The 27,185-nt window shown below is 63.5% G+C and overlaps 2 protein-coding genes across 2 annotated transcripts; both read left to right on the forward strand.

The window, feature by feature from the left end:
- Window positions 1–425: 425 nt before the first annotated feature.
- On the forward strand, window positions 426–3,293 carry EXOSC4 (exosome component 4). The gene is made up of 4 exons (XM_058031818.1): window positions 426–649; window positions 730–948; window positions 2,503–3,170; window positions 3,247–3,293. The coding sequence occupies exons 1-3, from the start codon at window positions 479–481 to the stop codon at window positions 2,872–2,874; spliced, it is 762 nt and encodes a 253-aa protein (XP_057887801.1). The 5' UTR covers window positions 426–478; the 3' UTR covers window positions 2,875–3,170; window positions 3,247–3,293.
- Window positions 3,294–5,288: 1,995 nt separating this feature from the next.
- GPAA1 (glycosylphosphatidylinositol anchor attachment 1) lies at window positions 5,289–26,328 on the forward strand. The gene is made up of 13 exons (XM_058041138.1): window positions 5,289–5,370; window positions 6,576–6,653; window positions 8,666–8,839; window positions 11,273–11,384; window positions 13,630–13,777; window positions 15,403–15,504; window positions 16,384–16,580; window positions 18,910–19,106; window positions 21,526–21,678; window positions 22,588–22,654; window positions 24,001–24,194; window positions 24,758–24,925; window positions 26,085–26,328. The coding sequence occupies exons 2-13, from the start codon at window positions 6,580–6,582 to the stop codon at window positions 26,326–26,328; spliced, it is 1,830 nt and encodes a 609-aa protein (XP_057897121.1). The 5' UTR covers window positions 5,289–5,370; window positions 6,576–6,579.
- The last annotated feature ends 857 nt before the right edge of the window (window positions 26,329–27,185 follow it).

Genomic DNA, 27,185 nt, shown 5'->3' on the forward strand with positions numbered 1-27,185 from the left:
AGCCCGGGCAGGTTCGGCCGTGCCCGAGGGGGGGTCCGGGGGTGCTGCCGCTCCGCCAGGGGGCGCTGGGGTCGCTCCGGTGCCGCCCGGTCCCGTTCGGTGCCGCGAACCGGCCGAGGGGGCGGGGCCCTACGGGGGGCGGGGCCTCCAGGGGGCGGAACCGGGACACCGCCTCCCTGAGGGCGTGGTCCGTACGGAGGGGCGTGACCGAACGGGGCGTGGCCTGGTAGGGGATTGCGTCACAAGGGGCGTGGCCCCCAGGGGACTAGCCTGCAGGGGCGTGGCCTCAGCCGCGGGAGCGTCAGGGGGGCGGTGCCTGCCGTTGGCGGGCTTCTCGCGTGGGCCAAGCCGGGAGTTGTAGTCCGGCCCCACACGGCGCGCACGGGCAGTAAAGGCCGCGCGCGGTGCACGCCGGGAGTTGTAGTCCGTCCCCACACGCGGCGCCGGCGGCGGGAGCGGCACCGGCGGCGGTACCGGCATGGCGGGGCTGGAGCTGGTGTCGGACGCGGGGTTCCGGGCGGACGGGCGGCGGCCTGACGAGCTGCGCAAGGTGCGGGCCCGGCTCGGGGTGCTGGCCCGGGCCGACGGCTCGGCCTATCTGGAGCAGGGCAACACCAAAGTGCTGGCGGCCGTGTACGGCCCGCACGAGGTGAGCGGGGCCCCGGGGCTGTAAATAAAACTCCTCTCTCAGGGCCGTGACCCCCCCCTCAGTGCCTCTTTCCCCCGCAGGTTCGGGGGTCCCGGGCCAAGGCCCCCCCGGACCGGGCGCTGCTCAGCGTCCGCTGCAGCTCGGCCCCGTTCGCGGGCGGCGGCGAGCGGCGCCGGCGGCCGGCGCAGGGCGGCACGGACCGGAGATCGGGGGAGCGAGCGCTGCTGCTGCGGGGCGTGCTGGAGGGAGCCGTGCTCGGCCAGCTCTACCCGCGCTCGCAGATCGACGTGCACGTACAGGTGAGCTTTGGGGGCTCCTGAGGGGATTTGGGGGGGTTCTGGGTGGGTTTGGGGGTGTTCTGGGGGGGTTTAGGGGAGCGCTGCTGCTGCGGGGCTGGAGGGAGCCGTGCTCGGCCAGCTCTATCCCCGCTCCCAGATCGACGTGCACGTACAGGTGAGTTTGGGGGGGATCCTGAGGGTATTTGGGGGGGTTCTGTGGGGGTTTGGGGGGATTTGGGGATGTTCTGGGGGATTTGGGGGGATCCTGGGGCATGCTGGAGGGAGCCGTGCTCAGCCAGCTGTACTGCCACTCCCAGATCGACGTGCACGTCCAGGTGAGTCTGGGGGAGTTTGGGGGGTCCTGGGGGGATTTAGGGGTCCTGGAGGGGCTGTGCTCACCCAAAATCTGTGGCGTTTTGGGGTGATTTGGGTGTTTTTGGAGCGTCCCTGGCCACAGGTGCTGCAGGCAGATGGAGGCAAGCTGGGCGTCACGGGGGGGTACAGCTGGGCTGGGACACACGTGGGTTCTGTGTGGTTTTGGGGTTTTTTAGGGTGTTTTAGGGTTTGTTTTGGGGTGTTTCAGGGGATGTTTTGGGGGAATTTGGGCATTTTGGGGTAAGCCTGACCCCTTTTCCCCCAGATTCTCCAGGCTGATGGCGGTGAGCTCGGTGCCAGCGTGAGCGCGGCCGGGCTGGTCCTTCTGGGGCACATGGGATCTGTGGGATTTTGGGGCGTTTCAGGGTTTGTTTTTGGGGATTTTGGGGTGACCCTGACCCCTTCTCCCCCTCAGGTTCTCTAGGCTGACGGCGGTGAGCTCGGTGCCAGCGTGAGCGCGGCAGGACTGACCCTGCTGGGGCACACAGTGTCAATATAATTTTGGGGATATTTTGGGGTGACCCTGACCCGTTTCTCCCCAGGTTCTCCAGGCCGATGGTGGCGAGCTGGGTGCCAGTGTCAGCGCGGCAGGACTGGCATTCCTTGGTGCCAGCATGGCTGGGCTGGGGCACACAGTGTCAATACGATTTTGGGGATATTTTGGGGTGACCCTGACCCATTTCTCCCCAGGTTCTCCAGGCGGACGGCGGCGAGTTGGGTGCCAGTGTCAGCGTGGCAGGACTGCCGCTCCTCGATGCCAGCATGGCTGGGCTGGGGCACACAGGGTCAATATGATTTTGGGGATATTTTGGGGATATTTTAGGGATATTTTGGGGATATTTTAGGGTGACCCTGACCCATTTCTCCCCAGGTTCTCCAGGCCGATGGCGGTGAGCTGGGTGCCAGTGTGAGCGCGGCAGGACTGGCGCTCCTGGACGCCGGCGTGGCTGGGCTGGGGCACACAGTGTCAATACGATTTTGGGGATATTTTGGGGATATTTTGGGGTGACCCTGACCCGTTTCTCCCCAGGTTCTCCAGGCGGATGGCGGCGAGCTGGGTGCCAGTGTGAGCGCGGCAGGGCTGGCGCTCCTGGACGCCGGCGTGGCTGGGCTGGGGCATACAGTGTCAATACGATTTTGGGGATATTTTAGGGTTATTTTGGGGATATTTTAGGGTGACCCATTCCCCTTTTCCCCCAGGTTCTCCAGGCCGATGGTGGCGAGCTGGGTGCCAGTGTCAGCGCGGCAGGGCTGGCGCTCCTGGACGCCGGCGTGGCGCTGCGCGGGGCCGTGGTGGCCGGGTCGGCCGGGCTGGCCGAGCCCCCGGCCGGGCCCCCGGTGGCCCTGAGCGACCTGAGCGCGGCCGAGGAGGCGGCCGGGGGCCCCAGGCTGGCCGTGGCCACGGTGGCGGGCAGCGGGCAGCTGGCCCTGTGCCAGCTCAGCGCCCGCCTGCACCAGGAGCGGCTGCGGCCCGTGCTGGACGCTGCCCAGGCCGCCTGCCGGGGGCTGCACGCCGTGCTGGACGGCGTGGTGAGGGCCAGGCTGCGCCAGGACACCGCCATGGAGCACTGAGCAGCACGGTGACCGCCCCGGGATGCTGCTATGGAACACTGAGTGACCACTGTGACCACCGTGGGATGGTGCCATGGAGCACTGACCAGCACGGTGACCGCCCCGGGATGCTGCCATGGAACACTGACCAGCATGGTGACCGCCCCGGGATGGTGCCATGGGGCACTGACCAGCATGGTGACTGCCCTGGAATGGTGCCATGGAGCACTGACCAGCATGGTGACCACCCCAGGACACTGCCATGGAGCACTGAGTGACCACAGTGACCGCCCCAGGACACCGCCATGGAGCACTGAGTGACCACCCAGGACACTGCCATGGAGCACTGACCAGCATGGTGACCGCCCTGGGATGGTGCCATGGAGTGCTGAGTGACCACAGTGACCACCGTGGGATGGTGCCATGGAGCACTGACCAGCATGGTGACCGCCCTGGAATGGTGCCATGGGGCACTGACCAGCATGGTGACCACCCCAGGACACTGCCATGGAGCGCTGACCAGCGTGGTGACCACCCCAGGACACTGCCATGAAGTGCTGAGTGACCACAGTGACCACCCAGGACACCGCCATGGAGCGCTGACCAGCATGGTGACCACCCTGGGACGGTGCCATGGAGCACTGAGTGACCACCCAGGACACCGCCATGGAGCACTGACCAGCGTGGTGACCGCCCCGGGACACTGCCATGGAGCACTGAGTGACCACAGTGACCACCCCAGGACACTGCCGTGGGTCAGTGACTGACCACAGTGACCACCCTGGGACATCACCATGGCACAGTGACCATCGCAGTGACCACCCTGGGGACATGGCCATGGCACAGTGACCAGAGTGACCAGCAGAGACACTGCCATGGCACAGTGACCAGAGTGACCAGACACTGCCATGGCACAGCGACTGACCACTGGGACACTGAGGGGACATTGCCACGGAGCAGTGACCGCTGCAGGGACACGGCCATGGCACAGTGACCGCCGTGGGGACACCAGGACACCACCATGGAGCAGTGACCATAGTGACCACCGTGGGGACACCAGGACACCACCATGGGGACACCAGGACACCACCATGGCACAATGACCACAGTGACCACCGTGGGGACACCAGGACACCACCATGGCACAGTGACCACAGTGACCACCGTGGGGACACCAGGACACCACCATGGAGCATCACTGACCACAGTGACCACCGTGGGGACGTGGCCATGGAACGGGGACTGCCACGGCACAGTGACCACTGTGGGGACACTGCCATGGCCAAGTGACCTGGGGGACCCTGTGGTGACCAAGTGACCCCTGGGGGCTGCAGCCTCACACCGCTGCAGTGACCAGTCCTGGGGACACTGGGGACACTGGGGACACCGTGACCCTGTGTTTTGGGGTGTCTCCGTGGCAATAAACCGGGGTGTGTCGCTGCCGCTCTGTGTCCCTCTGTGTGTCACCTGTGTGCCCTGGGTGTGTCACAGCCCCCTCCCCAGTGCTGCTCTCCCTGGTTGTCCCCAGGCTGTCCCTGTCACCTCCCTTTGCCCAGAGCCCCTTTTGTGCCCCCAAACCACCCTTTTTCGCCCTCTTTTGCGCCCCAAATTCCCCCATTTTTGCCCCCTTTTTTTCTCCATCTTGTGCCCCCAAACCCTCCAGGTTCCCCCCCTTTTTGCCTTCTTTTGTGCCCTCAAAAATGTCCTTTTTTCCTCCTTTTGTACCCCTCGAACCCCCCATTTTACCCCTTTTTTTGTGCCCTTTTATGCTCCCTAGCCTCATGGTTTTCCCCCCTTTTTGCCCCCAAATCCCCTGTTTTCCCCCCATTTCCCCCCCTTTACCCCAAACCCCCCATTTTCCCCCTTTTCACCCCTTTTGTGCCCCCAAATTCCCCAGTTTTGCCCCTTTTTTGCTCCCTTTTGTAACCCCAAACCCCCAATTTTCCCCCCCTTTTTGTGCCCCCAACCCCCCCCAGTTTTCCCCCCATTTTTGCCCCATTTTGTGACCCCAAACCCCCCTTTTTTCCCCCCAAACCCCTCGTTTTCTCCCCATTTTTACCCCTTTCACCCCAAACCCCTCATTTTTCCCCTTTTTTGTACCCCCAAACCCCCCGATTTCCCCCCTTTTTTGCCCCAAACGCCCCCATTTTTTTGCCCCTTTTCTGCCCCCCAAACCCCCCGGGTTTCGCCCCTTTTGTGCCCCCGTTTTCACCCTTTTTTTCCCCTTTTTTGCTCCCAAACCCCCCGTGTTTCCCCCCGTTTGTCCCCCCTTTTTTGCCCCTTTACCCCAAATCCCCGTTATTCCCGTGGCCCCGCCCACACCCCATTGGCCCCGCCCACACCCCCATTGGCCCCGCCCCCCGCCTGTTGTCCCCGCCCACACCCCCTTGGCCCCGCCCCTCGCCCGGCGCCCCCTGGCGGCGCAGTGCCCGCGATCGCTGTCTCGGCGCTCCGCTCCCCGCCCTGTCCGCGCTCTCCAGCAGCGATTGAGCGGCCTGGCCGTGCCGTGCCCCGCAGGTTTTGGGGGATTTTGGGGATTTTTGGGGTTTTTTTGGGGACATTTTGGGGTTTTTGGCGGTCCCAGAGGGCACAGGGGGTGCGGGACAGGGAGCTGGGCCGTGTGGGGGCTGTGGGGGGGGCGGGGGAACGCGGTGTGGGGGTGTGGGGGAGGGCGGGGCCCCGGCCTGAGGGGGATTTGGGGGAGACCTGAGGGGATTTGGGGGCTCTGCGGGGTCTTTGGGGGTTCCGTTGGATGGGTGAGGGGGATTTGGGGGCTCTGGGGGGTCTTTGGGGGCTCCATTGGGTGGGTGAGGGGTTGGGGGGGTCTGGGGGGGGCTCTGGGCGGTTTTTGGGGGTCTCTGTGGATTCTGTGGGGGCTCTGTGGTGTTTGGGGGAGCTCACTGGGGTCTCTGTGGGATCTCAATGGGTTCTGCGGGCTCTCTGTGAGCTTTTTGGGGGTCTCTGGGGTCTGGAATCTCTGCGGTTTGGGGGCTCAGTGGGTTCTGTGGGGGCTCTGTGGGTTTTTTTGGGGTCTCCGTGGGGTCTCTGGGGTTTTTGAGGGTTTCTGTGGGGTCTCTGTGGTGTTCGGGGGGCTCTCTGGGGTCTCTGTAGTGTTTGGGGGTTTCTGTGGGGTCTCTGTGGGGTCTCTGGTGTTTGGGGGGGCTCTGTGGGGTCTCTGTGGGGTCTCTGGGGTTTTTGAGGGTCTCTGTGGGGTCGCTGTGGTATTTGGGGGGGTCTCTGTGGGGTCTCTGTGGGGTCTCTGTGGTGTTTGGGGGTCTCTGTGGGGTCTCTGTGGGGTCTCTGTGGTGTTGGGGGGTTCTGTGGGGTCTCTGTGGGGTCTCTGTGGTGTTTGAGGGTCTCTGTGGGGTCTCTGTGGGGTCTCTCTGTGCACTCTGTGGGCTCTATGGGGTTTTTGGGGTTTCTCCGGTCTCTGTGGGGTCTGGGGTCTCCCTGTGGGGTTTGGGGTTTTGGGGGGGGGTCTCTGTAGTGTTTGGGGTCTCTCTGTGGGCTCTATGGGGTTTTTGGGGTTTCTCCGGTCTCTGTGGGGGTCTGGGGTCTCCCTGTGGGGTCTTTGGGGTTTTTGAGGAGGGTTTCTGTGGGGTCTCTGTGGGGTCTGGGGTCTCCCTGTGGGGTTTGGGGTTTTGGGGGGGGGGGGTCTCAGTGTGTTCCCGGTGCCCCCCTGACCCCACATCCCCCCTATATCCCCCTCCCCAATATCTCAGGGCCATGGGGCTGCTGTCGGACCCGCAGTGCCGGCGGGCGCTGGCCCGGCTGCTGCTGCAGCTCAACACCCCGTTATGGTGAGTGGGGGGCACCCCAAAATATCCTGAGGGACCCCAAAGCATGGGGGGCTGCTGCTGCAGCTCAACACCCCGCTATGGTGAGTGAGGGGGGCACCCCGAAACATGGGGGGGACCCCAAAATACCCTGAGGGACCCCAGAACATGGGGGGGACCCCGAAACATGGGGGGGACCCCAAAGCATGGGGGGCTGCTGCTGCAGCTCAACACCCCGCTATGGTGAGTGAGGGCACCCCAAAATACCCTGGGGCACCCCAAAATATCCTGAGGGACCCCAAAGCATGGGGGGGCTGCTGCTGCAGCTCAACACCCCGCTGTGGTGAGTGAGGGGCACCCCAAAATATCCTAGGGCACCCCGAAACATGGGGGGCTGCTGCTGCAGCTCAACACCCCACTATGGTGAGTGAGGGGGGACCCCGAAACATGGGGGGCACCCCAAAATACCCTGGGGCACCCCAAAATATCCTGAGGGACCCTAAAGCATGGGGGGGACCCCAAAGCATGGGGGGCACCCCAAAACATGGGGGGCACCCCAAAACATGGGGGGCACCCCAAAACATGGGGGGGACCCCGAAACATGGGGGGCTGCTGCTGCAGCTCAACACCCCGCTATGGTGAGTGGGGGGCACCCCGAAATATCCTGAGGCACCCTGAAACATGGGGGGGACCCCAAAACCCCCTGAGGGACCCCAGAACATGGGGGGGACCCCAAAATACCCTGAGGGACCCCAAAGCATGGGGGGCGCCCCAAAACATGGGAGGGGCTGGGGGGCTGCTGCTGCAGCTCAACACCCCCCTATGGTGAGTGAGGGGGCACCCCAAAACATGGGGGGGGACCCCAAAACCCCCTGAGGGACCCCAAAACCTGCGGGGGAACTGGGGGGCACCTTAACACCCCTGTCTGGTGAGTGAGGGCACCCCAAAACCCTGGGGGCACCCCAAAGCCCTGGGGCGACCCCAGACCCCTCCTCATGGTGTGTCTGGGGGCACCCCAAAACCCTGAGGGGGACCCCAAAACCCTGAGGGGCTAAGGGGGGCCTCAGCAACCCCTCTGATCAGTCTAGGGGCGCCCCAAAACCCCTCTGGGGCACCCCGAAAGCCCCCTGTAGTGAGGGGAGCACCCCAAAACCCCTCTGGGGCACCCCAAAACCCCTCTGGGGCACCCCAAAAGCCCCCTGTAGTGAGGGGAGCACCCCAAAACCCCTCTGGGGCACCTCAAAACCCCTCTGGGGCACCCCAAAAGCCCCCTGTAGTGAGGGGAGCACCCCAAACCCCCTGGGGAGCCCCCCAAAATCCTCCTGGGGAGTGGGAGGCCCTGAGGAGGGGGGTCCTGGGGGTGGTTTTGGGGTGCTGATGCTGTTTTTGGGGTGTCAGTGATGGAGTCAGGGTTTCGGTGCTGGCTGTGGGCTGGGCTTGGGGTGCCAGGGCTGGTTTTGGGGTGTCACTGATGGTTATGGGGTGTCACTGATGGCTCTGGGGTTTATTTTTGGGGTGTCACTGATGGTTATGGGGTGTCACTGATGGCTCTGGGGTTTATTTTTGGGGTGTCACTGATGGTTTTGGGGTGTCCCCCACAGCGTCCTGAGTTACCTGTCGGGGCTCACCTGGTTCCTGCTGTTACCTGTGCTGGCTTTGGGGTGTCCCTGGTGGTTTTGGGGTGTCACTGATGGTTAGGGGGTTATTTTTGGGGTGTCACTGATGGTTTTGGGGTTCCCTTCACAGCATCCTGAGTTACCTGTCGGGGCTCACCTGGTTCCTGCTGTTACCTGTGCTGTCTTTGGGGTGTCAGTGATGGTTATGGGGTGTCACTGATGGCTCTGGGGTTATTTTTGGGGTGTCACTGATGGTTTTGGGGTGCTGTTTGCAGTGTCCTGAGTTACCTGTCGGGGCTCACCTGGTTCCTGCTGTTACCTGTGCTGGCTCTGGGGTGTCAGGGCTGGCTCTGGGGTGTCACTGATGGCTCTGGGGTTATTTTTGGGGTGCCGATGATGGTTTTGGGGTGTCCCCCACAGCGTCCTGAGCTACCTGTCGGGGCTCACCTGGTTCCTGCTGCTGCCTGCCCTGGCCCCCCGCACGTACCTGTCCGAGAACGCCATGGGCTCCACCATGGTGGGCGAGGGCTCCGACCTGGGGGCGCGGGCGCTGGCGCTGGCCCGGGAATTCGGGGGGCACAAGAGGAAAGCGGGGTAAGAACCCCGGGATTTGGGGTTTGGGGTTGGGGTTTGGGGGTTTTGAGAGGTTTGGGGTTGGATTTGGGGGTTTTGGGGAGGGGGACGCAGGCAGGGGTTTGGGGGGCACAAGAGGAAAGCAGGGTAAGAACCCCGGGATTTGGGGTTTGGGGGTTTTGAGAGGTTTGGGGTTGGATTTGGGGGGTTTGGGGTTGGATTTGGGGGGTTTTGGGTGGGATTAAGGGTGATTTGGGTCAGGTTTGGGGGGTTTGGGGTTGGATTTGGGGGGTTTGGGGTTGGATTTGGGGGTTTTGGGTGGGTTTAAGGGTGGTTGGGGTCAGGTTTGGGGGGTTTGGGGTTGGATTTGGGGGGTTTTGGGGAGAGGGACACAGGCAGGAGTTTGGGGGGCACAAGAGGAAAGCGGGGTAAGAACCCCGGGATTTGGGGTTTGGGGGTTTGGGTTTTTGGAGTTTAGGGTCAGGTTTTGGGGGTTTGGGGTTGAATTTGGGGTCAGGTTTGAGGGGTTTAAGGGGGTTTGGGGAGGGGGACACAGCCGGGACTTTGGGGGGCTCAAGAGGAAAGTGGGGTGAGAAGGGGGGAATTTGGGGTTTGGGGTTGGATTTGGGGGGGTTTGGGTGGGATTAAGGGTGGTTGGGGTCAGGTTTGGGGGGTTGGGGTTGGATTTGGGGGGTTTTGGGGAGGGGGACACAGCTGGGACTTCAGGGGGTGCAAGATGAAAGCGGGGTGAGACCCCCAGGGTTTGGGGTTTGGGATTGAATATGTGGGTTTGGGTTTGGTTTGGGGGATTTGGGGTCAGGTTTGGGATCGGATTTGGGTGGGTTTGGGGGTTTTGGGGTTGGATTTGAGGGGTTTGGGATTGGGATTTGGGGATTTAGGGGGTTTGAGGTGTTTGGGATTGGATTTGGGGGGTTTGGGATCGGGTTTGAGGGTTTGGGATCAGGTTTGAGGGGTTTGGGATCGGATTTGGGGGGTTTGGGGGTTTTAGGGTTGGATTTGAGGGGTTTGGGATTGGGATTTGGGGATTTAGGGGGTTTGAGGTGTTTGGGGGGGTTTGGGATTGGATTTGGGGGGTTTGGGGAAGGAGACAGGCCCAGGAATTTGGGGGGGCACAAGAGGAAAGCAGGGTAAGAACCCGGGAATTTGGGGTTTGGGGTTGGATTTGGGGGATTTGGGGTCAGGTTTGGGGGTTTTGGGGTCAGGTTTGGGGGTTTTGGGGTCAGGTTTGGGGGTTTTGAGGCCCGGGAATTCAGGGGGCACAAGAGGAAAGTGGGGTGAGAATAGGGGGATTTGGGGGATTTGGGATTGGGGGGTTTGGGGTTGGGTTTGGAAGGTTTGAGGTTGGGATTTGGGGGGTTTTGGTCAGGTTAGGGGTCGGGTTTGGGGGATTTAGGGTTGGATTTGGGGGGTTTGGGGTTGGATTTCAGGGGTTTGGTGGGGGGGGAGACATGCCCAGGACTTCGGGGGGCACAAGAGGAAAGTGGGGTGAGAATGCTGAGATTTGGGGTTTGGGGATAGGGATTTGGGTTTGGGGTAGACTGGGGGGTTTGGGGTCAGATTTGGGGTGGATTGGGGGTTTTGGGGAGGGGGGTTTGGAGAGGGGGGACAGGAATTTTGGGGTTCAAGGTGACCCCCTTGGGGTTTGGGGGGAGTTCTGGGGGGGCTTCGCATCCCCACTCCTGGTTGGAGAAGCTGCAGAAGGGATTTGGGGGCGCTGTGGGGTGCCCCAATCCCAATCCCAATCCCATATTTATTTAGGGGAGTGGCTGGAGCAGAACCTGTGGGGTTTGGGGTGCCTAAATCCCCTGTTTATCTTAGGGGCATGCCCATGGCATGGCTGGAGCAGAGCCTGTGGGGTTTGGGGTTCCTAAATCCCCTATTTTACCCCATATTTTTATAGAGGCATGCCCGTGGCCTGGCTGGAGCACAGCCTGTGGGGCTCAGGGATGCTCTGGGGTTCCTAAATCCCCAATTTTACCCCATATTTTTATAGAGGCATGCCCGTGGCGTGGCAGGAGCACAGCCTGTGGGGTTTGGGGACACTCTGGGGTTCCTAAATCCCCAATTTTACCCCATATTTTTATAGAGGCATGCCCGTGGCGTGGCTGGAGCAGAGCCTGTGGGGTTTGGGGATGCTCTGGGGTTCCTAAATCCCCAATTTTACCCCATATTTTCATAGAGGCATGCCCGTGGGGTGGCTGGAGCAGAGCCTGTGGGGCTCAGGGATGCTCTGGGGTTCCTAAATCCCCAATTTTACCCCATATTTCAGGGGCATGCCCGTGGCGTGGCTGGAGCAGAGCCTGTGGGGTTCGGGGTTCCTAAATCCCCTATTTTACCCCATATTTTTATAGAGGCATGCCCGTGGCGTGGCTGGAGCAGAGCCTGTGGGGTTTGGGGACGCTCTGGGGTTCCTAAATTCCCTATTTATTTTAGTGGCATGCCTGTTGCCTGGCTGGAGCAGACCATGTTCCAGCTGGGGCTCGAGGTCCACACGCAGCCCTTCAGCCGCACGCTGCCCTTCCCCGACGAGGCCCACGAGCGATACGTACGGACCGGGAATGGGAATGGCACTGGGAGCGACTGGGAGCGACTGGGAGCACTGGGAATGGGGACTGGGAGCACTGGGAATGGGGAATGGGGGGGACTGGGGGCACTGGGAATGGGAGCACTGGGAATGGGACTGGGAGCACTGGGAATGGGAATGGGAGCACTGGGAATGGGACTGGGAGCACTGGGAATGGGGAATGGGAATGGGAGCACTGGGAGCACTGGGAATGGGACTGGGAGGACTGGGAATGGGACTCGGAGCACTGGGAATGGGGAATGGGGGGGACTGGGGGCACTGGGAATGGGAATGGGAGCACTGGGAATGGGGAATGGGGGGACTGGGAGCACTGGGAATGGGGACTGGGAGCACTGGGAATGGGAATGGGAGCACTGGGAATGGGGAATGGGGGGACTGGGAGCACTGGGAATGGGGACTGGGAGCACTGGGAATGGGACTGGGAGCACTGGGAATGGGGAATGGGGGGGACTGGGAGCACTGGGAATGGGAGCACTGGGAATGGGACTGGGAGCACTGGGAATGGGGACTGGGAGCACTGGGAATGGGGACTGGGAGCACTGGGAATGGGGGGGACTGGGAGCACTGGGAATGGGGACTGGGGGGGACTGGGAGCACTGGGAATGGGAATGGGAGCACTGGGAATGGGGACTGGGAGCACTGGGAATGGGGAATGGGGGGGACTGGGAGCACTGGGAATGGGGACTGGGAGCACTGGGAATGGGGACTGGGAGCACTGGGAATGGGGACTGGGAGCACTGGGACAGACTGGGAGCACTGGGAATGGGACTGGGAGCACTGGGAATGGGGACTGGGAGCACTGGGAATGTCACTGGGAGCACTGAGAATGGGGGGGACTGGGAGCACTGGGAATGGGGAATGGGGGGGACTGGGAGCACTGGGAATGGGACTGGGAGCACTGGGAATGGGACTGGGAGCACTGGGAATGGGGACTGGGAGCACTGAGAATGGGGGGGACTGGGAGCACTGGGAATGGGAATGGGAGCACTGGGAATGGGGACTGGGGGGGACTGGGAGCACTGGGAATGGGAATGGGAGCAACTGGGAGCGACTGGGAGCACTGGGAATGGGAATGGGAGCACTGGGAATGGGAATGGGAGCACTGGGAATGGGGAATGGGGGGGACTGGGAGCACTGGGAATGGGGAATGGGAGCACTGGGAGTGGGGACTGGGGGGGACTGGGAGGACTGGGAATGGCACTGGGAGCACTGGGAGCACTGGGAATGGGGAATGGGGGGACTGGGAATGGGAATGGGAGCGCTGGGAATGGGGACTGGGGGGGTCTGGGAGCACTGGGAAAGGGAGGGACTGGGAGCACTGGGACAGACTGGGAGCACTGGGGGGGTCTGGGAGCACTGGGAGGGACTGTGGGGACTGGGAGCACTGGGAATGGGGAATGGGGGGGACTGGGAGGAACTGGGGGGACTGGGAGCACAGGAAAGTGGGACAATGGGGGAACTGAGGGTACTGGGAGCAGTGGTAGGGACTGGGAGCACTGGGAACTGGGGGAACAGGGAACTGGGAGCACTGGGGGAACTGGGGAAATGGAGGGGACTGGGGGCACTGGGAATGGGGACCGGGGGAGTTGGGGGGCACTGGGGAAATCAGGAGAACTGGAGGAGTGAAGGAACTGGGGGGATTGGGAAAATGGGGGGAACTGGGAGCACTGGGGAATGGGGGAACTGGGAGCACTGGGAACTGGGAGCACTGGGGGAACTGGGAGCACTGGGAAGGGCCTGCAGTGAGGGGAGCTCCTGGTGCCTGTGGGACCCTTGGGCTCTGCCGGGCTTCCCTGGGGGTGTCCCTGGTGGGTTTGGGGTGCCATGTGTGATGTGTCTGTCTGTCTGTCCTTAGCTTGTGCATGGCACCAACGTGTTCGGGGTGCTGTGGGGATGTTGTTTAGGGGTCTCAGGGTACATTTGAGGGTCCCTGTGTGATGTTGGGGTGCTCTCCCCCCAGCTTGTCCGTGGCACCAACGTGTTCGGGGTGCTGCGGGGATGTTGTGTTGGGGTCTCTGGGTACATTTGGGGGTCCCTGTGTGATTTTGGGGTGTCCATCCCCAGCTGGTGCGTGGCACCAACGTGTTCGGGGTGCTGCGGGGATGTTGGGGTTGCTTTGTGGGTTTGGGGGTCTCAGGGCAGGTTTTAGGGTCTCAGGGCAGGTTTGGGGTCCCTGTGTGATTTTGGGGTGTCTGTCTGTCCTCAGCTGGTCCGTGGCACCAACGTGTTCGGGGTGCTGCGAGCCCCCCGCGCCGCCAGCACGGAGGCGCTGCTGCTGCTGGTGCCCTGCTCCGAGGGCAGCAAGAACAACCAGGCCGTGGGGCTGCTGCTGGCCCTGGCCGGCTACTGCCGAGGTGAGGGGGGGAAATGGGGGTCCTGGGGGGCTCTGGGGGGCTAATGGGGGCACTGGGAACATTGGGGGGCACCGGGGGGCTGCCTGTGCCCTGCTCCGAGGGCAGCAAGAACAACCAGGCCGTGGGGCTGCTGCTGGCCCTGGCCGGGTACTGCCGAGGTGAGGGGGGAAAACGGGGGGTCCTGGGGGGCTCTGGAGAGTTAATGGGGGTCCTGGGGGGCTCTGGGAACACTGGGGGGCTGCTCTGGGGATCCCCATAACAACCAGGCCGTGGGGCTGCTGCTGGCACAGGCAGAGTTCTGCCGAGGTGAGGGGGGGAAATGGGGGTCCTGGGGGACACTTGGGGACACTGGGGGACATTGGGGGACACTGGGGACACTGGGGACACTGGGGACACTGGGGATACTGGGGATATTGGGGGACATTGGGGGACACTGGGGACACTGGGGACACTGGGGACACTGGGGATACTGGGGATATTGGGGGCACTGGGGATACTGGGGACACTGGGGACACTGGGGATACTGGGGACACTGGGGACAATGGGGGCACTGGGGATACTGGGGGACACTGGGGACACTGGGGACACTGAGGGACACTGGGGACACTGGGGGATACTGGGGATACTGGGGATACTGGGGACACTGGGGACACTGGGGACACTGGGGGCACTGGGAGACACTGGGGACACTGGGGACACTGGGGATACTGGTCCATACTGGGGACATTGGGGGCACTGGGGACACTGGGGACACTGGGGATACTGGGGGACATTGGGGACACTGGGGACACTGGGGGACACTGGGGATACTGGGGGACATTGGGGACACTGGGGACACTGGGGGACACTGGGGATACTGGGGGACATTGGGGACACTGGGGACACTGGGGGACATTGGGGACACTGGGGGCACTGGGGACACTGGGGATACTCGAGACACTGGGGCATACTGGGAATGCTGGGGGCACTGGGGATACTGGAGCTGTACTGGGTGTACTGGGGCTGCACTGGGGCCATACTGGGCTGTACTGGTCCATACTGGGACGCTCCCACAGCTCCCAGTTTCCGCAGGCCAGGTGTACTGGGCCAAGGATCTGCACTGGGTGTACTGGGGCTGCACTGGGGCTGTACTGGGCTGTACTGGTCCATACTGGGTGTACTGGGCAGGCACTGGGGCCATACTGGGTGTACTGGTCCATACTGGGACGCTCCCACAGCTCCCAGTTTCCACAGGCCAGGTGTACTGGGCCAAGGATCTGTACTGGGGGCACTGGGACTGCACTGGGGCCGTACTGGGTGTACTGGTCCATACTGGTCAGTCCCAGAGCTCCCAGTTTCCCCCAGGCCAGGTGTACTGGGCAGGCACTGGGGCTGCACTGGGGCCATACTGGGTGTACTGGGGCTGCACTGGGGCTGTACTGGTTTGTACTGGTCCATACTGGGACACTCCCACAGCTCCCAGTTTCCCCCAGGCCAGGTGTACTGGGCCAAGGATCTGCACTGGGCAGGCACTGGGGCCATACTGGGTGTGCTGGTCCATACTGGGTGTACTGGGGCTGCACTGGGGCCATACTGGTTTGTACTGGTCCATACTGGTCAGTCCCAGAGCTCCCAGTTTCCCCCAGGCCAGGTGTACTGGGCCAAGGATCTCATCTTCCTGGTGACCGAGCACGACCTGCTGGGGACACAGGCCTGGCTGGAGGCCTACCACGATGTCAACCTCACTGGTGGGACTGGGAGCACTGGGAGGGACTGGGAGGGGTGGTGGGAGCCTCACTGGTGGCACTGGGAGGGACTGGGAGGGGTGATGGGAGCCTCACTGGGAGCACTGGGAGGGACTGGGAGGCACTGGGAGGGGTGATGGGAGCCTTACTGGGAGCACTGGGAGGGACTGGGAGGGGTGATGGGAGCCTCACTGGTGGGACTGGGAGGGACTGGGAGCACTGGGAGGGGTGGTGGGAGCCTTACTGGGAGCACTGGGAGGGACTGGGAGGCACTGGGAGGGGTGATGGGAGCCTTACTGGGAGCACTGGGAGGGACTGGGAGGGGTGATGGGAGCCTCACTGGTGGGACTGGGAGGGACTGGGAGGCACTGGGAGGGGTGATGGGAGCCTTACTGGGAGCACTGGGAGCACTGGGAGGGGTGATGGGAGCCTCACTGGTGGGACTGGGAGGGACTGGGAGCACTGGGAGGGGTGGTGGGAGCCTTACTGGGAGCACTGGGAAGGCTCAGGGCCACGCAGGTGACCGTGGCCGGAGCTGAGCACGGACACAGTGACCACAGTGGACACGGGGGGGTGTCCCATGGGGGTCCTGTGGCTCTGGGGGTCTCGGGGGTCCCGTGGCCATTCTGGGGGGGTCTCAGGGGTCCCGTGGCCATTCTGGGGGGGTCTCGGGGGTCCCGTGGCCATTCTGGGAGGGTCTCGGGGGGTCTCACAGGTGTCCCCCCCTCCCCAGACATCCCCTCAGGGGCCATCCAGGCCGCGCTGGCCCTGGAGCTCAGCTCGGACACGGTGACCAGTGTGCACACAGGGGTTTCAGGTGTCCCGTGGCTCTGGGGGTCCCGTGCCCATTCTGGGGGTCTCACAGGTGTCCCCCCTCCCCAGACATCCACTCAGGGGGGGTCCCGGGCCGGGCCGGGGCCATCCAGGCCGCGCTGGCCCTGGAGCTCAGCTCGGACGTGGTGACCAGCGTGGACGTGGCCGTGGAGGGGCTGAACGGGCAGCTGCCCAACCTGGACCTGCTGAACCTCTTCCACTCCTTCTGCCTCAAGAGCGGCCTGCTCTGCACCTTCCAGGGCAAGGTGGGGGCTTTGGGGGGGTCCTGGGGGGCTTTGGGGGGATTTGGGGGCGATTTGGGGGGATTTGGGGGCGATTTGGGGGGTCTGGGGGCTGCGCTGCCCAACCTGGACCTGCTGAACCTCTTCCACTCCTTCTGCCTCAAGAGCGGCCTGCTCTGCACCTTCCAGGGAAAGGTGGGGGTCCTGGGGGGGATTTGGGGGGCTTTGGGGGGGATTTGGGGGGATTTGGGGGGTCTGGGGGCTGCACTGCCCAACCTGGACCTGCTGAACCTCTTCCACTCCTTCTGCCTCAAGAGCGGCCTGCTCTGCACCTTCCAGGGAAAGGTGGGGGCTTTGGGGGGGATTTGGGGGTGATTTGGGGGGATTTGGGGGGGATTTGGGGGGGATTTGGGGGGTCTGGGGGCTGCGCTGCCCAACCTGGACCTGCCGAACCTCTTCTGCTCCTTCCAGGGGAAAGTGGGGTCCGGGGGGCTTTGGGGGTCCGGGGGGGCTTTGGGGGGTCCTGGGGGGCTTTGGGGGTCCGGGGGGCTTTGGGGGTCCTGGGGGGCTTTGGGGGCCCAGGGGGGCTTTGGGGGTCCTGGGGGGCTTTGGGGGTCTGGGGGGGCTTTGGGGGTCCTGGGGTCTTTGGGGGGTCCTGGGGGGCTTTGGGGGTCTGGGGGGGCTTTGGGGGTCCGGGGGGCTTTGGGGGTCCTGGGGGGCTTTGGGGGTCCCGGGGGGCTTTGGGGGTCCGGGGGGTCTTTGGGGGTCACTCAGGGGTCTTTGGGGGTCTCTCCCAGGTTTCGGGGGCACTGCTGCCCGGGTTGGGGGTGTCGGTGGTCACTCAGGGGTCACTCAGTGGTCACTCAGGGGTCACTCAGTGGTCACTCAGGGGTCACTCAATGGTCATTCAGGGGTCACTCAATGGTCACTCAGGGGTCACTCAATGGTCATTCAGGGGTCACTCAGGGGTCACTCAGGGGTCGCTCAGGGTCACTCAGTGGTCACTCAGTGGTCACTGGGATCACTCATTGGTCACTCAGGGGTCACTCAGGGGTCACTCATGGGTCACTCAGGGGTCACTCAGTGTCACTCAGGGGTCACTCAGGGGTCACTCAGGGGTCACTCAGGGGTCACTCAATGGTCACTCAGGGGTCACTCAGGGGTCACTCAGGGGTCACTCAGGGTCACTCAGGGGTCGCTCAATGGTCACTCAGGGGTCACTCAGGGGTCACTCAGGGTCACTCAGGGGTCACTGAGGGGTCACTCAGTGGTCACTCAGTGGTCACTCAGTGGTCACTCAGGGGTCACTCAGTGGTCACTCAGTGGTCACTCAGGGGTCACTCGGGGGTCACTCAGTGGTCACTCAGGGGTCACTCAGTGGTCACTCAGTGGTCACTCAGTGGTCACTCAGTGGTCACTCTCTCCCCCAGCTGCCCCCCTCAGAAGGTCCCTCGGGCCCCGGCTATGCCCAGAGCCTGCGCACGCTGGGGCTGATGGTGCTGGGGGGGCACTGAGGGGGTCAGTGGTCACTCTGGGGGGGTCAGTGTGGTCAGTGGTCACTCTGGGTGGGTCAGTGGGGTCAGTGGTCACTCAGTGGTCACTCTCCCCCAGCTGCCCCCCCCGGAGGGCCCCTCGGGCCCCGGCTATGCCCAGAGCCTGCGCACGCTGGGGCTGATGGTGCTGGGGGGGGTCAGTGTGGTCAGTGGGGTCAGTGGTCACTCAGGGGTCACTCAATGGTCACTCAATGGTCACTCAGTGGTCACTCAGGGGTCGCTCAGGGGTCACTCATTGGTCACTCAGGGGTCACTGAGGGGTCACTCAGTGGTCACTCAGGGGTCACTGAGGGGTCACTGAGGGGTCACTGAGGGGTCACTCAGGGGTCACTCAGTGGTCACTCAGGGGTCACTCAGGGGTCACTCAGGGGTCACTCAGTGGTCACTCAATGGTCACTCGGGTCACTCAGTGGTCACTCAGTGGTCAGTGGTCATTCAGTGGTCACTCAGGGGTCACTCAATGGTCACTCAGTGGTCACTCAGTGGTCACTCGGGGGACACTCAGGGGTCACTCAGTGGTCACTCGGGGGACACTCAGGGGTCACTCAGTGGTCACTCAAGGGTCACTCAGGGGTCACTCAGTGGTCACTCAGGGGTCACTCAGGGGTCACTCAGGGGTCACTCAGGGGTCACTCAGTGGTCACTCAGGGGTCACTCTCTCCTCCAGCTGCCCCCCCCGGAGGGTCCCTCGGGCCCCGGCTATGCCCAGAGCCTGCGCACGCTGGGGCTGATGGTGCTGGGGGGGGTCAGTGTGGTCAGTGGTCACTCAGTGGTCACTCAGTGGTCACTCTCTCCCCCAGCTGCCCCCCCCGGAGGGTCCCTCGGGCCCCGGCTATGCCCAGAGCCTGCGCACGCTGGGGCTGATGGTGCTGGGCCAGGCCGGGGGCGGGCCCGGGGGGGCTCACGGGCTCTTCCTGCGCTTCCGCATCGAGGCCCTGACCCTGCGGGGCATCAACAGCTTCCGGCAGCACAAGTTCGACCTGGGGGTGCTTGGGAGGTGAGTCTGGGGTCCCTGGCAGGGTTTGGGGGGTCCTGGGGGGTTTGGGGGGTCCTGGGGGGTTTGGGGAGGTTTGGGGGATCCTGGGGGGCTTTGGGAACCATGGGGGTCCCTGACCCTGCGGGGCATCAACAGCTTCCGGCAGCACAAGTTCGACCTGGGCGTGCTGGGCAGGTGGGTCTGGGGGCTTTGGGGGGTCCTGAGTGCATTTGGGGGGTCCTGGAGGGGTTTGGGGGCAGTTCTGAGTTTGGGGGTCCCTGGGGGGAGTCCCAGAGGGGGGTCCTGGGCTGTTTTGGGGTGGTTTTGGGGGTATTTGGAGGGTCCTGAGGGGGTCCTGAGGGTCTTGGGGTGACACTGGGGAGGGGTCCCGGGGGTCTGATGCCATTGCGAGGAGCTCTGCAGGGAACGTTCCGGAAGGGGGATCCTCTGTGGGGCTGGGGGATCCTGGGGGTCTCTCTGTATTTGGGGGATCCTGGGGGTCTCTCTCTGTATTTGGGGGATCCCGGGGGTCTCTCTCTCTGTATTTGGGGGATCCTGGGGGTCTCTCTGTATTTGGGGGATCCTGGGGGTCTCTCTCTGTATTTGGGGGATCCCCGGGGTCTCTCTGTATTTGGGGGTTCCTGGGGGTCTCTCTCTGTATTTGGGGGATGCCCGGGGGTCTCCCCTGACCCCAGACCCCCCGTTGGCCCCCAGGACCCTGGAGGGAATGTTCCGGAAGGGGGATCCTCTGTGGGGCTGGGGGATCCCCGGGGGTCTCTCTGTATTTGGGGAGATCCTGGGGGTCTCTCTCTGTATTTGGGGGATCCCCGGGGGTCTCTCTCTCTGTATTTGGGGGATCCCCGGGGGTCTCTCTGTATTTGGGGGATCCTGGGGGTCTCTCTCTGTATTTGGGGGATCCCCGGGGGTCTCTCTCTGTATTTGGGGGATCCCCGGGGGTCTCTCTCTGTATTTGGGGGATCCCCGGGGGTCTCTCTCTGTATTTGGGGGATCCCGGGGGTCTCTCTCTGTATTTGGGGGATCCCTGGGGGTCTCTCTCTGTATTTGGGGGATCCTGGGGGTCTCTCTCTGTATTTGGGGGGATCCCCGGGGGTCTCTCTCTGTATTTGGGGGATCCCGGGGGTCTCTCTCTGTATTTGGGGGATCCCGGGGGTCTCTCTGTATTTGGGGGATCCCCGGGGGTCTCTCTCTGTATTTGGGGGGATCCTGGGGGTCTCTCTCTCTGTATTTGGGGGGATCCTGGGGGTCTCTCTCTGTATTTGGGGGATCCCCGGGGGTCTCTCTCTCTGTATTTGGGGGATCCCGGGGGTCTCTCTCTGTATTTGGGGGATCCCCGGGGGTCTCTCTGTATTTGGGGGATCCCCGGGGGTCTCTCTCTCTGTATTTGGGGGATGCCCGGGGGTCTCTCTCTCTGTATTTGGGGGATGCCCAGGGGTCTCTCTGTATTTGGGGGATGCCCGGGGGTCTCCCCTGACCCCAGACCCCCCGTTGGCCCCCAGGACCCTGGAGGGAATGTTCCGGAAGGGGGATCCTCTGTGGGGCTGGGGGATCCCCGGGGGTCTCTCTGTATTTGGGGAGATCCTGGGGGTCTCTCTCTGTATTTGGGGGATCCCCGGGGGTCTCTCTCTCTGTATTTGGGGGATCCCCGGGGGTCTCTCTGTATTTGGGGGATCCTGGGGGTCTCTCTCTGTATTTGGGGGATCCCCGGGGGTCTCTCTCTGTATTTGGGGGATCCCCGGGGGTCTCTCTCTGTATTTGGGGGATCCCCGGGGGTCTCTCTCTGTATTTGGGGGATCCCGGGGGTCTCTCTCTGTATTTGGGGGATCCCTGGGGGTCTCTCTCTGTATTTGGGGGATCCTGGGGGTCTCTCTCTGTATTTGGGGGGATCCCCGGGGGTCTCTCTCTGTATTTGGGGGATCCCGGGGGTCTCTCTCTGTATTTGGGGGATCCCGGGGGTCTCTCTGTATTTGGGGGATCCCCGGGGGTCTCTCTCTGTATTTGGGGGGATCCTGGGGGTCTCTCTCTCTGTATTTGGGGGGATCCTGGGGGTCTCTCTCTGTATTTGGGGGATCCCCGGGGGTCTCTCTCTCTGTATTTGGGGGATCCCGGGGGTCTCTCTCTGTATTTGGGGGATCCCCGGGGGTCTCTCTCTCTGTATTTGGGGGATCCCCGGGGGTCTCTCTGTATTTGGGGGATCCCCAGGGGTCTCTCTGTATTTGGGGGATCCCGGGGGTCTCTCTCTGTATTTGGGGGATCCCTGGGGGTCTCTCTCTGTATTTGGGGGATCCCGGGGGTCTCTCTCTCTGTATTTGGGGGATCCCCGGGGGTCTCTCTGTATTTGGGGGGATCCCGGGGGTCTCTCTCTGTATTTGGGGGGTCCCCGGGGGTCTCCCGTGACCCCAGACCCCCCGTTGGCCCCCAGGACCCTGGAGGGAATGTTCCGGAAGCTCAACAACCTCCTGGAGCGGCTGCACCAGTCCTACTTCCTGTACCTGCTGCCCTCGCTGTCGCGCTTCGTGTCCATCGGCTCCTACGTGCCCGCCCTGGCCCTGCTGCTGCTCGTGCTGGCCCTGCGCATATCCTGGGGTGAAAAACGCGGAAATTGGGAAAAACTGCGAAAAACGGGGAAAAATGGTGAAAAACGGGGAAAAAATGGTGAAAAACGGGGAAAAAAACGGTGAAAATCCAGTTAAAATGGGGTTAAAAATGGGCTCATCCAGCCCCGCCCTGGCCCTGCTGCTGCTCGTGCTGGCCCTGCGCATATCCTGGGGTGAAACACCGGGAAATTGGGAAAAAACGGGAAAAAATGGGGAAAAAACGGTGAAAAACGGGGAAAAAACGGGTAAAAAATGGGGTAAAAACAAGGTAAAAGCACAGGGGAAAATGGAGAATGGGCTCATCCAGCCCTGCCCTGGGGCTGCTGCTGCTCGTGCTGGCCCTGCGCATATCCTGGGGTGAAAAACGGGGAAATTGGGAAAAACGGTGAAAAACGGGGAAAAAACGGTGAAAAATGGGGAAAAAACGGTGAAAAACGGGGAAAAAACGGGGTAAAAACACGGGAAAATGGGGAATGGGCTCATCCAGCCCTGCCCTGGGGCTGCTGCTGCTCGTGCTGGCCCTGCGCATATCCTGGGGTGAAAAACGGGGAAATTGGGAAAAACTGCGAAAAAACGGGAAAAAACGGTGAAAAAATGTGAAAAAACGGGTAAAAAACGGGGAAAAAATGGAGAAAATCGGGTAAAAAAGGGGTTAAAAATGGGCTCACCCAGCCCTGCCCTGGGGCTGCTGCTGCTCGTGCTGGCCCTGCGCATATCCTGGGGTGAAAAACGGGGAAATTGGGAAAAACGGGGGAAAAGACAGGAAAAAATGGGGGATTTTGTGGTGAAAGGAGGATTTTGCGTTAAAAGCAGGAATTTTTGGGTTTGGGGGGATTTTGGGGTATTTTGGGGTCCGGGGGTCCGTCCCTTTCCTTGACCCCTCCCCACGCCCTGGACCTGTGGATGCGGCTGAGCCGGAGCGAGGAGGGGGAGGGGGAGACCCCCCCTGGGGAGGTGAGGAGACCCCAGACCCACCTGGAGACCCACCCTGGGACCCCCAGAGAGACCCCAGACCCACCCTGGGACCCCCAGAGTGACCCCAGACCCACCCTGGGACCCTCAGAGAGACCCCAGACCCACCCTGGGACCCCCCCTTGGGACCCTCAGAGTGACCCCAGACCCACCCTGGGACCCCAGACCCACCCTGGGACCCTCAGAGTGACCCCAGACCCACCCTGGGACCCCTGACCCCCCCTTGGGACCCTCAGAGTGACCCCAGACCCACCCTGGGACCCCTGACCCACCCTGGGACCCCCAGAGAGACCCCAGAGCCACCCTGGGACCCCTGACCCACCCTGGGACCCTCAGAGAGACCCCTGACCCACCCTGAGACCCCAGACCCACCTTGAGACCCTCAGAGTGACCCCAGACCCCCCCTTGGGACCCTCAGAGTGACCCCAGACCCACCCTGGGACCCTCAGAGAGAACCCAGACCCACCCTGGGACCCCCAGAGTGACCCCAGACCCACCCTGGGATCCCTGACCCACCCTGGGACCCTCAGAGAGACCCCAGACCCACCCTAGGACCCTCCTTGGGACCCCCACCCTAATCTGGACCCCCACCCTGATCTGGGACCCTCAGAGTGACCCCAGACCCACCCTGGGACCCTCAGAGTGACCCCAGACCCACCCTGGGAACCCTGACCCACCGTGGGACCCCTGACCCACCCCTGAGACCCCCAGAGTGACCCCAGACCCACCCTGGGACCCCAGAGAGACCCCAGACCCACCTTGAGACCCCCCCTTGGGACCCTCAGAGTGACCCCAGACCCACCCTGGGACCCTCAGAGTGACCCCAGACCCACCCTGGGACCCCTGACCCACCCTGGGACCCTCAGAGTGACCCAGGACCCACCTTGAGACCCCCAGAGAGACCCCAGACCCACCTTGAGACCCCCAGAGAGACCCCAGAGCCACCCTGGGACCCCCAGAGAGACCCCAGACCCACCCCTGAGACCCCTGACCCACCCTGAGACCCTCAGAGTGACCCCAGACCCACCCCTGAGACCCCAGAGCCACCCTGGGACCCCCACCCTGACCTGTGCCCCCCATTATACCCCCTGTGCCCCCATTATACCCCTGTGCCCCATTATAACCCCTGTGCCCCCCATTATACCCCCTGTGCCCCCCATTGTACCCCCTGTGCCCCCTGTGCCCCCTGTGCCCCATTATACCCCCTGTGCCCCCCATTATACCCCCTGTGCCCCCCATTGTACCCCCTGTGCCCCCCATTATACCCCCTGTGCCCCCCATTACCCCACACCCTGTGCCCGCTGTGACCCTCCCATTGTGCCCCCCAGGCTCGGGGGTCCCTGCTGTGGCTGGTGCCCCCCATCCTGGTGTCGTGGGGCGCGGGCACTGCCCTGTACCTGCTGCCCGTGCGGGGCCAGGCCGTGGCCACCCAGCACTTCCCCGTGGGCGAGGCCGAGGCCGTGGTGCTGGCACTGATTGGCATCTACGTGGCGGGCATGGCGCTGCCCCACAGCACGCACAGGTGAGACTGGCACCGCCCCAGGGCACACACAGGTACACACAGGTACAGGTGTGGGGCTGGCACTGATTGGCATCTACGTGGCGGGCATGGCGCTGCCCCACAGCACCCACAGGTGAGCCTGGCACACACAGGTACCCATAGCACCCACAGGTGAGCTGGCACTGCCCCACAGCACGCACAGGTGAGCCTGGCACCCACAGGTACAGCTGGCACTGCCCCAGGGCACACACAGGTACACACAGGTGGCATTGCTCCCACAGGTACCCACAGGTACAGGTGTGGGGCTGCCGCCCATGTGTGACACTGGTGGTGGTGGCACCGTGTGACAGGGGTGGTGACACCGTGTCCCTGTGTGTCACACCGTGTCACACCGTGTCCCTCTGTGTCCCTCTGTGTCACACCGTGTCACACCGTGTCCCTGTGTGTCACACCGTGTCCCTGTGTCCCCAGGGCCCTGTCCGGGGGTGGCCAGCGCGGCTGGATGTCCCTCAAGCTGGTGCCCTGTGTCACAGGGATGGTGGCACTGTGTCACACTGTGTCACACCGTGTCCCTGTGTCCCCAGGGCTCTCTCAGGAGGTGGCCAGCGCGGCTGGATGTCCCTCAAGCTGGTGGCCCTGCTGGCCCTGGCCCTGCTGCTCTCCTGCCTGGCCCTGCTCAACTTCTCCCTGGGCTTCCTGCTGGGCGCCACCCTGGTGCCACCTGCGGCTGCTGTGAGACCTGGGGGCAACAGGTGAGGGACACCTGGGGACACCTGGGGACAGGTGGGACACACCTGGGGGGACATGGGGACACCTGGGGACAGCCTGGTGCCACCTGCGGCTGCTGTGAGACCTGGGGGCAACAGGTGAGACACACCTGGGCACAGGTGAGACACACCTGGGGACACCTGGGGACACCTGGGGACACGGGGCCACCCTGGTGCCACCTGCGGCTGCTGTGCGACCCGGGGGCAACAGGTGAGGGACACCTGGGGACAGGTGAGACACACCTGGGGACACCTGGGGACACCTGGGGACATGGGGCCACCCTGGTGCCACCTGCGGCTGCTGTGAGACCTGGGGGCAACAGGTGAGGGACACCTGGGGACAGGTGAGACACACCTGGGGACACCTGGGGACACCTGGGGACAGGTGAGACACACCTGGGGACACCTGGGGACAGCCTGGTGCCACCTGCGGCCGCCGTGCGACCCGGGGGAAACAGGTGAGACACACCTGGGCACAGGTGAGGCACGGAGAGGGGACAGGTGAGACACACCTGGGCACAGGTGAGGCACGGAGGGGGGGACAGGTGAGAGCTCTTGGACACAGGTGAGGAGGGGTCCCTGGGGGGCTCTGGGTGTCCCCGTGTCCCCTCCTGGCCGTGCTCCTGGTGCTGAGCACCCCCGGCCTGTCCCTGTCCCTGTCCCCAGAGCTTCTGGAGTCACGGGGGTCCCAGGGGTCTCAGGGTGGTCCCAGGGGTCTCAGGGTGGTTCCCAGGGGTCCCTAACCCTGCTCTCCCCCGTTCCAGGCTGCCCCTGGCCGTGCTGCTGGTGCTGAGCACGCCGGGGCTGTCGCTGTTCCTGGGGGGCTCTGGGCTCCATGGGGTGGTTCCCGGGGGTCTCAGGGTGGTTCCAGGGGTCTCAGGGTGGTTCCCAGGGGTCTCAGGGTGATTCCCAGGGGTCCCTAACCCTGCTTTCCCCCGTTCCAGGCTGCCCCTGGCCGTGCTGCTGGTGCTGAGCACCCCGGGGCTGTCGCTGTTCCTGGGGGGCTCTGGGATCCATGAGGGGGTCCCAGGGGGGTCTCAGGGTGGTCCCAGGGGTCTCAGGGTGGTTCCCAGGGTCTCAGGGTGGTCCCGGGGGTCTCAGGGTGGTTCCCAGGGGTCTCTAACCCTGCTCTCCCCCGTTCCAGGCTGCCCCTGGCCGTGCTGCTGGTGCTGACGACCCCGGGGCTGTCGCTGTTCGCGGCGGTGCTGCTGGAGCGGGAGCTGCTGGAGGCGCCGGCGGGGCTGGGCGAGGCCTGGCAGCGCTTCCTGGGGGCGCTGGGCCAGGGGCTGCTGCAGGAGCACCTGCACGGGGCCCACCTGAGCCCGCTGCTCTGCCTGGGGGCGTACCCCTGCTGGCTGCTGCTCTGGAACGTGCTGTTCTGGAAATAACCAACGGGGACGGACACACGGACACACGGACAGACCCCTCACCTGAGCCCGCTGCTCTGCCTGGGGGCGTACCCCTGCTGGCTGCTGCTGTGGAACGTGCTCTTCTGGAAATGACCAACGGGGATGGACACACGGACACATGGACACGGCATGGACACAGGGACAGACCCCTCACCTGAGCCCGCTGCTCTGCCTGGGGGCGTACCCGTGCTGGCTGCTGCTCTGGAACGTGCTCTTCTGGAAATAACCAACGGGGACGGACACACGGACACAGCAGGGACACACGGACAGACCCACAGCACCTCCCTCACCCCCTGCACGAGGCCCACCTGAGCCCGCTGCTCTGCCTGGGGGCCCATCCCTGCTGGCTGCTGCTCTGGAACGTGCTCTTCTGGAAATGAGGGACAGACAGACACACGGACACACGGACACAGGGACAGACCCACAGCACCTCCATCACCCCCTGCACGGGGCCCACCTGAGCCCGCTGCTCTGCCTGGGGGCCCATCCCTGCTGGCTGCTGCTCTGGAACGTGCTCTGCTGGAAATGAGGGACATGGACAGACACACAGACACGGCATGGATGCACGGACAGACCCCTCACCTGAGCCCCCTGCTCTGCCTGGGGGCCTACCCCTGCTGGCTGCTGCTCTGGAACGTGCTCTGCTGGAAATGACCAATGGGGACCGACACACGGACACGGCATGGACGCACGGACACGGGGATGGACGCACGGACACGGGGATGGACACATGGACAGGGAACAGACACACGGACTGGGGATGGACACGGGGATGGACACACGGACAGAGGATGGACACACAGACAGGGAGCAGACACAGGGACAAAGGGATGGAC

The sequence above is a fragment of the Melospiza georgiana genome, chromosome 1 (assembly GCF_028018845.1).
Source record: "Melospiza georgiana isolate bMelGeo1 chromosome 1, bMelGeo1.pri, whole genome shotgun sequence".
Lineage (NCBI taxonomy): Eukaryota > Metazoa > Chordata > Aves > Passeriformes > Passerellidae > Melospiza > Melospiza georgiana.

Excerpts from the sequence above, each read along its gene's own strand:
- EXOSC4 (XM_058031818.1), top strand. The coding sequence starts at position 479 with ATGGCGGGGCTGGAGCTGGTGTCGGACGCGGGGTTCCGGGCGGACGGG. Across the intron at positions 650-729 it reads CCGTGTACGGCCCGCACGAG|GTTCGGGGGTCCCGGGCCAA; the intron begins GTGAGCGGGGCC and ends TTTCCCCCGCAG. Across the intron at positions 949-2,502 it reads AGATCGACGTGCACGTACAG|GTTCTCCAGGCCGATGGTGG; the intron begins GTGAGCTTTGGG and ends CTTTTCCCCCAG.
- GPAA1 (XM_058041138.1), top strand. The coding sequence starts at position 6,580 with ATGGGGCTGCTGTCGGACCCGCAGTGCCGGCGGGCGCTGGCCCGGCTG. Across the intron at positions 24,195-24,757 it reads CTGCCCCACAGCACGCACAG|GGCTCTCTCAGGAGGTGGCC; the intron begins GTGAGACTGGCA and ends CTGTGTCCCCAG. Across the intron at positions 24,926-26,084 it reads GTGAGACCTGGGGGCAACAG|GCTGCCCCTGGCCGTGCTGC; the intron begins GTGAGGGACACC and ends CCCCCGTTCCAG.